Raw genomic sequence first — 10,297 nt, 5'->3', positions numbered from 1 at the left:
TAGAGCAGGGAAGAAACTGTGCAGGTGTGAGCCCTGGCTATTAAAAGGAAATTGCTTTGGGTTAAAGTTGTTTTATGTATATATATATAAAGATATAAGGTTGCTTTGGGTTAAATATATTACATAAAAATAAATACAGAAACAGATATTGACAATACACTTTCTTTCCTACAAAACTACAGAGCAGCCCTGGAGAGACAAACTTGATTTTCCATCCTGTTAAACTGTTCAAATGGTCCCTTAGCAGAGGCTTGGCCCAGACCAAAGAGCACACTTGATAGTTTGAGAATTAGCATGAGCATAGGAATATTCTCCATGGGCAATTTGGATGTTGACACCTTGTTTGGAAAGGTAATTGGAATGGGTTATCCTCTGTCAGTTTAACTTGGCACCATCTTTAATCTGCTGGTACAGAGGCAGACTGCAGGTTTAGGCTGATGTCCAGTGTCAGTGTTTGTTAAAGCTGCAATCAGATTACTTGGCAATATTTTAGGTGTTGCCCATGAACATGAGACCAGTATGTGTCCTGGTCCTGGTTCTTAAGAACCTGTCAGCCTAAACTACTGATTTTTGTCACTTCATGGGCATAAACTTCATTTCCTTTCTGACTGATCTCTTTACATTCCAAATTTGTTGCAAGACCATTAACCCACTTCTCTGGCTGAGGAAAATCAGCAAATAAGTGACATTTTGAGGTAAGGACACAAAACATAACATAGTCTGAGCTGTAGCAAGACGGTCAACCCAGTGGCAAAAATGGCAGTTATCTTGGAAAAATGACAAAATTAGACAACTGTAGAACAACGTAGAATTTATGGGATCATGGAATTGAAAGGAGGTTCCTTGGAGTTTTAATACTGTGCTGAACATTTCACTCTCAAACCAGCTTAGCACCATCATGACACTCGGTGACATTGTGACCCTTGGTTTTGGGTACTGGAGTTGTGCAAGATTCAGATGGTAATGCTGTCGCTAACGTGAACAGCAGACAACAGGGGATGACTGATGAAAAATGGTAGTTGTGCCAATCCTGAGGACAGACAATTTTGTGGAACAAAAAAACCCAATAAAATCAATTACACAGATTCAGGCCAGTTTCATAGAAAACAGGAAGAGATAAGGATGGACATCGCTTCGGATGCTCAAGCTCTTGACGCTAACGGTGGAAGGGGAGCGCAGGAACAGGCAGTACGGGCGGGCCGGGCGCTGCGGAGCCGCCGCACTTCACCCGCCAGTAGCATGCGCCACCATCTTGGCTGTGGGCACCTTTCCCTGCGTATCCGCCCACTTCTCTCTCACCAGCCAATTGCCGCGCGGGAGGCGTGGCCCAGGTGGGCGTGGCTGAGCACTGAGCGCGGCGGGACGGAAGTGGGCGGGGCTGGCCGTGCGCGGGAAGCTGGGGCGCGGGACCGGGAGCAGGTAGGGGTTCGGCGATGTCGCGGGGGCAGTTGCCATGGGAACCGGGGGTCGGTCACGCCGGGAGGGGCCGGAGGCAGCTCCGGGGGGACCCTGTCTGCCCCGAGGGCTGGCGGCGGCTTTTTCCCCTCCCTCGGGGCTGATCGGCCGTGTCTCCCGCAGGCCGGCCGGCGGGGGAGATGCAGTTCTCCAGCGCCCAAGCGAGGGGGAAGCATCTGTGGCTGTCGGGGGACCGGCGGCAGCTGTACCCTCACAGCCTGCAGTTCTACTTGGAGCCCCCCACGGAAAACATCTCGCTTTCGGAGTTTGAGAGTTTGGCCATCGACCGCCTGAAGCGTGAGTTCCGTCCTCCCCCAACCCCCGAAGCTTTTGGTTGTTGCTGTCACGGATGTGTGTGTTTTTGGCGGGCTCGAGTGCCCTCTTTGTCTGTTAGTAAAGTGAACTGGCTGCCTGTTCATGCTGAAATGAACCCCTTTTAAAGGAAAATGTGTTGCTTTGGGTATTTCAGGGAGCTGTGACTGATTTCACAATGCACGTTTGGGCCATAGCAGTCAGGACTGTATAGTTTTGGTTTACACAGGTGTTTTTTATGAGTATGTTTCACTTTCTAGGTGTTGTGGCGTATTTGATGTCTCTCAGGACAGCGATTCAGACCGCTGTGGCTGGGAGCAAAGGTTCCCCTGAACTCCTGAAAGTCACAGAATCAAAGTTTCCTGTCATTAGAGTGAAACCTGCTGATCCATCACGAGTTAGCTGTCTCCCTTCCCTTCTTGACTGTGTGGATCCCAGAGTTGGGGAGCTGTTCAGGATTTGTGGGCCACACCTTCTCTTCCATATTTCTTGACCCTTTGATCCCCATACCACTAAAACCAATTCCTGTGGCCTTACCCCAGGTTATGCATTTCCCAGTACATGACACAGTTAGATTTCTTTTCAACATTTTTTCTCTAACATGGACTTTTTCTTTTTTCCCCAGTGCTGAAAACAGTTGAAAACCTTGGTGTGAGCTATGTAAGAAACAGTGATCAGTACAACAGTAAGCTGGTGTCTGAGCTCCGGAAACTCAAGTTTCCCTACAAAGTAAGTGACAACAAAAAAAGGGAACTCTTTTGCACTTCATTTTCTTTACACCATTCAGAAATTCTGAATAAAAGTAGAAGTGATGAAATACTATTCCTACAACTGAAGTTTAGTCATTTTGTCACAGAAGTAGTTTTTCTTTCAGAATATGGGTTTCTTTGTGTAGGACAACTCCCTTCTATTGGTCAGTAGGTGGCTGAACATGAGCCAGCAGTATGCCCAGGTGGCCAACAGGGTCCTGGCTTTTATCAGAAACAGTGTGGCCAGCAAGACCAGGGAGGTGATCGTTACCCTGTACTTGGCTCTGCTGTGGCTGCACCTCGAATCCTGTGTTCAGTTCTGGGCCCCTCACTGCCAGAAAGTTGTTGATGTGCTGGAGAGAGTTCAGAGAAGGGCAATGAAGCTGGTGAGGGGCCAGGGGCACAAGCCTTGTGAGGAGCGGCTGAGGGAACTGGGGCTGTTTAGCCTGGAGAAAAGGAGACTGAGGGTAGACCGTATCGCTGTCTACAACTACCTGAAAGGAGGTTGTAGCATGGAGGGTGTTGGTCTCTGCTCCTGAGTAGCAAGTGATAGGACAAGAGGAAATGGTCTCAAGTTGTGCCAGGGGAGGTTTAGATTAGATATTGGGAAAAATTTCTTGGTGGAAAGGGTTGTCAGGCATTGGAACAGGCTGCCCAGGGAAATGGTGGAGTCACCATCCCTGGAGGTGTTTAAAAGACATATAGATGAGGTGCTTAGGGACATGGTTTAGTGATGGACTTGACAGTGCTTAACAGTTGGACGTGATGATCTTAAAGGTATTTTCCAACATAAATGATTCTATGATTCTTTAGTAATGTTGCATTTATTGTCTTAAAGATGAGTATTAATACATGGTTGAACAGCAATGAAAAATTAATTACGGATTTTTAATCTGTTCTGTAGGCTTTGGCTGATGATGATTATGAGGCAAGAAGAAAAGACCATATCTCTCATTTCATACTACGCCTTGCTTACTGTCAGTCGTAAGTACTTTTTGGATTATACTGTACACTTACTATTAATTTTAAATGTATACAGCTACTACACTGCTGTATTATAGGCATAACAGATATTATAGAGTTACCTGGCCACTAAATAGAGGAATAGGCTCAGATTTTTTTTTTTTTTTTTTTTTTTTGCTAGGAACCTGATTTCAGCTGTCATGAAAAGGGATACTCAGGGTCAAAATTAACATCCAGATTTTGTAATATTTAAAAAAAATGTATAAACATTTGGGTTTTACCCACAGAACATTGATTTGAGTCTCTTCCTTTTGACATTTTTTTTTTTGAGATTAAAGCACACCAGTATTAAGTGTCTGTCAGGCATTTGCAGTGATTGATAATTTGATTTAAATTAGCTACTTCATATGCTTAAATCGTTCATTACCGACCAAAGACCTCACTATGTAAATAAACTTTATATTATTGCCTAAAGAGAGGGCCTGGTTTCTGGAAAACTAAAAGTACCGTCTGAGCTTGAGGTTTTCTCTACTGACTCTGCTTTTCTTTCAAATTCACTGCCGTGGATGGTTGCACTGCAATTATTTTTTTTTGTGTAAAATCTCAAGCACAAAGTTGGTCCTGGCTAGTGCATTTCTTTTGCCTCAGCTGTAGTTTTCACATGAAATTATAGAGGTTGTCAGTGCCTTATGTCTGTTAGCAGCTTTGCTATGCATCAGTGTGAACTCCTGACTTCTTGCCATTGCAGTCCCTTTTTAGAATGAAAACTGGCAAATGTAAAGTGTGTACTGTTTTGAATTGTTAATTCAGTAATTGAACTTTAACTTGTGGTCTAGTTTGTCTAAATTAGCTGAGTGTGGTAGAATACATATGATGATACTGTGATAGCTGACACGACTGAAGTGCTGCTATGGATGGATTTGTAGGCAAAAGCAGACGGGGAGGGTGAGTTGAAGGGATTGTGATCCAGGCCAAGACAAAGAACTGGAATGGATGGGGCTTTTCATTGAAATGGGTCTTGACACAGTTGGGAGTTCTGGGGCAAGTGGTGGAGAGTAGTCCAAGGTGGCCAGCATCATGGTAGGTGCCTGTTAAGACCATCCGATTAGAATAGGAAGTAGGAAAGGCCTCAAAAGCCTCCAGATAGAGGAAACCTCACCATTACAGGCCTTGGGTGACTTTAAACACCCTGAAGTCTTCTGGAGTATTCACATCCCATCATGTTGCCCTTTCAAAAGACATCTGGGCTGTGCTGAAGACAGTCTGATGTATGTGATGGATGAGCCAGCTAGATCTGTGGTGCATGACAGCAAGGAACAGGTTGTTGGTGTGGAGGTCAATAGCAACCTTCGCTGCAGTGACTCTGAGAGTATAGTTTAAAATCCTGAAAGAAGGGAGCAAGTTGAATAATGGAATTACAACTGGAATTCCTTCTACCCTTCTCTATTCTACATGTATTATTTGTGACTATGAATAGCAAATGTATTTTGGTTTTCTTTCTAGTGCTCATGTTTGTTGTGTGTATTTTGATATACTCCCTTAGTCATACTGATCCTGCTGATTTTTACAAGAAGATATCTTGCTTTACCTATATTGTAAGTTTCTACCAAAACCCTCTGAAAGGTACTATCTTTAAGTAGCTGGGGACTAAACAGCCCCTGAAAACTTGATGTTTCTTATTAGGCAGCTGATGGAATTTGGAATAATCGATTTGTTTTGCGTTATCCTGTCTTGTAAAACTTAGAGCATTTAGTTACTACTTAGATGGGGCAGTTCCTTTTCTGTGGGAGATGAGACACTGAGGGTGTTGGTAGTGACACATATGAAGAAAGTTGTGTTCGGGAAGGTGAAATTGTTTGGTGGCAAAAATCTGATCTGGAATTCAGGAGGTATCTATTTTTGATTGGTCTGCGGCTTCAGGAAAAATAAGTTTGGGTCAGATTCACAGAAGGCAACACAAACCATATAGGAAAAGCCTGTAGGTTAGGTATTTGTTTCAGGAGTGAAATTCACTGAACTTTGTTGTCTGTGCTGAGAAGGGAGGAAGGCATCTGCGAGTGACGGCAGGCAGCATGCTGAGTGAAAGGCTTCCCCACTCAGAAATAACCAAGCAGGGACTTGGCTCAACATCTGCCTCTGTCACTGATGTGACATATTTTCCACCCTGCCCTGCATGTCTGTAATGGCACTGGAATCTTCTGGAATTAATGATGCGTGCAGATAATTGGACTGCCTGCTTTTTCTCTACAAGCTATCTTTTTGATAGAAGATCCTTGTCTTTTGTAGGAGAGGTTATCTGACTGCAGCGCTTGCTTAGGAAATACATGGGAGACATGTTTCAAACCCTGTGTTTCAGGGAGTATCTTAAGAATTAGCCTGTAGGCAGGGCAGAGGTGGGCAGCTTGTTTAAGGTGAACCACTGTGCAGGAATGAATATAAGCTATTTTGGGCCACAGAATCAGCAGGAAAGAGCCTGGCTTTGTAGTTTAGGGGGAGACTCCTTCTCGGCGAGGAAGAACCTTGGATAGGGCTCCAGGGCACTCTTCTTAAACTACATGCAAATGTAGTTTTGTGTTGTTGTTTATATACAGATGGTTTGATGCAATGTTTCAATAAGGTGGCTTGATGATCTGTTTCTGCTTAAAGTAACTTTTTGTTGTTGTTTGAAAAGGTGGAGTTAGTGATTACTCATAAAATGGAAAATAGCATCTTAAGCACTGTGAAGTGACCCTATACCCAGCGTTCTTCATTCTCTTTTGAAAACCAGCTATTTCAGGGATGAGATCTTTCTGTGCTCCAGAACTTGGAGGTTCCCCAAAAGATAAAATTGGGAGGCAAATAGAGTATACTGTTTTTATCATACTAGGTCAGAAAGATAAGCTTGGCACAAGTCATTAGATTAATTGATGAAAGCTAGGATTGTTTGAAAAAGTGTACTTAAAAAGACATAATTACAAACTAGCTTGGATTCAGTTCCTTGTGGTCCGCCCGGCAGTTGTGTTTACAGGCTGGTTTTCCTGCAACACTGATCTAAGTTTTCTAGTTGGCCAACAGTGCCACCCAGGGGTAGGAGTTTACATCAACTTTTTTTTTCCTAGTCTGTGTTAGTCCTCATGAATTGGATTATTATGTTTTTTACATGATCTGAAGCGACCAGCTCTACCATTCTTGTCAGTTAAATTTGTGATGTAGTCGAGTCGTCATCTCTTGACTGTTCTTCTGCCTTGTGAAATCCCACGCTATAAAGCTTATTCCCTACTTACTATAGCTTTGAGGAACGTGCTGATGCCTGGGAATCTGAGTGCTGGGATGTTAGCAATTCATATGCAAAGAGTGATGTGAGTTCTTAGAGACTGGCTTCAATGTTGTTTTTATTCTATGCCATCTTCTGACTCCTGTGTTCATGTTTATTTTTCTACTGGCTCACCTGCAGTTGCTAAACCCCTTTTGTTCGTTTGTCAAATGTTAATGTTCTCTTTGTGTTCCTCACTCAGGTTTGTTGCCATGTATTTTCCTTTTGCCTGGTTATTTTTTGGCTAGCACTGTGGTTACACACATCCGAGATGTGTGTGTGTTCCTGCAGCTGGAGATAACCTAAAAATTAAGAATTAAAAGAAGTAGGCTTTGTAATATGTTTGCCTCATCAGGTTAATTGTGACATTAATTGTATGATGAAGTAGTATCATGCCATGTTGAAGAAAAAAAGCTGTCCTTTATGTACTAGAAGAGAATGTTATCTGCAGTTGGTTATTGTTACTTAGAACAAGTAAGATTTAGTGAGTTCCCCTTAAAGGGGAGTAACAACAGCTTTGATACCTACAGAGCCTTTTTTAATGTTGAGCTATACTACCTCTGTTCTTCCAAAACTTCTGCTGTCCCGCCTCTTTGTGCATTTTCTCTTCAAAAGCCTTTTCTGATGGAGTGCTCCTTCCTGAAGGTCTCCTACCTTCTCTTCCAAGTTCCTCAGTTTGTGAGTCCCGTGCCAAAGACAGCACTACAGTTAATGCTGTGTTCACTAGATTTGACATTTAATTTATAAAGAAAGAGAGAATGCGTAATCATAAAACATCATATGTTTTTATAAAATTATTATTTATTTCCAGTGAGGAGCTCAGGCGTTGGTTTCTTCAACAAGAAATGGATCTCTTTCGATATCGTTTCAGTCAACTAACTGACAATTTAATGCAGAAATTCATGGAACATGTGGACTTATCTTTTGAAGCTGTAAGTATGTTACTTTCTGGATTTGTGTTATATAGCATGTGCCTGATATTTTTTTAAAATTCTCATTAAGACAGTTTTAGTCCTGTTTTTTTTTTGTTTTTTTTTTTTTTTAAAAAAGGCATTTGTGGCTTTAAAAAACAACCACATAGAGCTTCTGAACTTGGAGAACAGTTGTGCCACAGTAATTAAAGGAAATTAAAGGAAAACGTCTATTGCAGTTCCCGCATTAATGGTTTCACTAGCATTTTTACATTGCAAATATGAACTGTTTTGTTAGAAAGCTGCAGCTTTTCTTGTAGCTCTCAGAGTAAACTTAATAAAAAAGCATGTTCAATCGTCACTCTACTGAAAAAACTTTCTCTTGAAATGCTGCTTAGTTAGAAGAACTTGAATAGTCTCAAATTTGTGACTGATGTGCATTAGATGTTGCTGGATTGAAAGATCTGGCACCAGTGCCTGTTGATGGTGAAAGATGACTTGTGCAGTGTTGAGAATGAATTTGTCTAGCTAAACAGTAACACATTGGCTTTCCTTGGTCTTTGAGAGACTGTTAGAAATGTCATTCTTTGGTTCAACAGACTGTTCAGCGAATGGTGTTTTTTGTGGAGCTGTATTTCCATTACTTATTCCCCAGTCTCATATTGTCCTGTCACAGTTTCAGCATTCAGGCTTGTGAGAATAAATTAATGTTTGCAGGCTGCTGGAAATAACTAGGAGTATGGCTCCATTCTGTGCTATTCAATGTGCCTTCAATATGTCAAAATGATTAAGAAGGTATTTCTTTCTTACGCCTATTGAGGCAACAAAGCATCATTTCATTGAACATCTACTTCCCTGCTTCTGCTTTTTCGCTCCCTTCCAATTCCGCTAGGAATTTAGGCAAAACTGATCCTTCCTTGCACTGTCATTTATAAAACATTTGAATTACTAAGGAATTCCGTACGTATCTGGAATGGGTCCAAACTCTATGGTGCTGTGTAGGAGCCACTGTAAAAGCAGTGTTCGTTTTCTCAGTGTTGTATTTGTAAAAGGCTTTAAAAAGGAAACGAAGGCAAACTATTCTCTTCATACATCTCAGTTAGAAGTTACAATGTTTTCATGCCTTATTGTACATAAAACAAGATGAAAATCAGACTTTGTGCTCCACTGGTTAGGAAAGTGGATGGTCTTCTGGAAAAGGAATAAAGTTTTCATATTACAATTCAGTTTCCCTATTTGTAAACAGATAGAAATTCTGCTATGGGATTTTAATTGCTTAAGATACGCTAGGAAAGTTAGTTAAGTTTCTTTAAAGAGAAGACAAGTGCCTTGCATTTTCTAGATAAAGTTTCTGCACTTCAGAATTCTAATCTGAGATATTCCAGAGCTGCCGAAGTTCAGACCTCAGTGTAGTCTGGCATAGTTATGTCTCCAGTTAACAGTTTTAAGAACCACTGTAGGAAGTGGTTCTCAGTATTTATTAAAAGAACTGGTCAACCTTTTTTACGGGAGGAGGAATAAGTGGATCGTTTAGTACAGTTTTGTCACAGTTGTCTTCATTTACAGCACCAACAAAGTGAACGTAACACTGAGAATTCAATAACTATCACTTATCTCATTTGCATGTTTACTTACATGCATGAGAAAGTGAGACGTATTCATTTAATTTTTTTGCAGGGGCTTTGCAGACTAGTTCCTGAGATTTTGTGAATTATGGATTGAGAATTATTGCTTTAGAGAATCAAGAAATCTTCAATCCCGCTCAGGTATAATAAAAAAGCAGCTGTTACGATCTTATTCAAACATGTTAGCGGCAAAGATTTTATTTAGCAACTTTTTGGAAAGAACAAAGTTGTTAACTAGAAGAAAAAATATCAGACTTTGGAAGTTTTTTATATGACAGCTGCACAGAGTTTGAAATAAGAGTAGTTCTGATCTCATGATTAAAGAGAATTTTAATCAAAGAGCAATAGCTTTCTGAAACTAAAATATAAATGACATTTAATGAAAATGAATGTTGCAACTTTTGTCTTGTGACTGACATTTGTATTGCTGGTGGAGCAAAATGCATGGGCAAGGGTTTATTAAAATAAGTAAATACTTGCTCTTGGGAATTTAACGTGATTGTAAAGATGCCCTTTACTTCCAAAAGGAAGTCTATAAACTGTTCAAAGATTAAAGATGATGACTTCAGTATAATTGTGTTTGAATGTGCATGGGATTATGATAACTCAAAATTTCTACTATGTTTGTGAAAATAACCTTCTTTACATGTAGTATAAATTGTGGGATTTTGAAGCTTAAGTAAGTTCTTCCTTTAAATGTTTTTACAAAGCTATCACCAAATTAAGTTAGTCCATCCTTAGCATTTCTGTGAGAAGCCTCTGGAACCTGGACTTTCTGAAAAAAATGGAATTTTGCTTTGAGTTTATGTTAGGAACACTTCTAAAAACTACTAACAGGTAGATTGCATTTTAGTCACTTTTAGGAAATAGCTTTGGGCAGTCTGTTTCTGGCAGGAAGATGCCCGGGCTGGTACTGTTCAGCCTACTGGAACATTTGTGCTCAAGATCTTACAGTACTCTGAAATATTAGCGTCTATATTATCGTACCAA

General features: G+C 41.0%; 1 protein-coding gene across 2 annotated transcripts in view; it reads left to right on the top strand.

Annotated features, from left to right (window-relative positions):
- The first annotated feature begins 1,357 nt into the window (after window positions 1-1,357).
- The window catches only part of PRIM2 (DNA primase subunit 2), a 102,396-nt gene continuing 93,456 nt past the window's right edge, over window positions 1,358-10,297 (top strand). For both annotated transcript variants that reach the window (XM_071806936.1, XM_065834555.2), the window contains exons 1-5: window positions 1,358-1,419; window positions 1,579-1,752; window positions 2,393-2,496; window positions 3,421-3,500; window positions 7,583-7,703. In XM_071806936.1, the coding sequence (XP_071663037.1) occupies window positions 1,596-1,752; window positions 2,393-2,496; window positions 3,421-3,500; window positions 7,583-7,703 (462 nt within the window). In that variant the 5' untranslated portion in view covers window positions 1,358-1,419; window positions 1,579-1,595. The remainder of the gene's footprint in view (window positions 1,420-1,578; window positions 1,753-2,392; window positions 2,497-3,420; window positions 3,501-7,582; window positions 7,704-10,297) is intronic.

The sequence above is a fragment of the Patagioenas fasciata genome, chromosome 3, assembly GCF_037038585.1.
Source record: "Patagioenas fasciata isolate bPatFas1 chromosome 3, bPatFas1.hap1, whole genome shotgun sequence".
In the NCBI taxonomy this organism is placed as follows: Eukaryota; Metazoa; Chordata; class Aves; order Columbiformes; family Columbidae; genus Patagioenas; species Patagioenas fasciata.
This window is presented reverse-complemented; position numbering and strand designations above follow the sequence as displayed.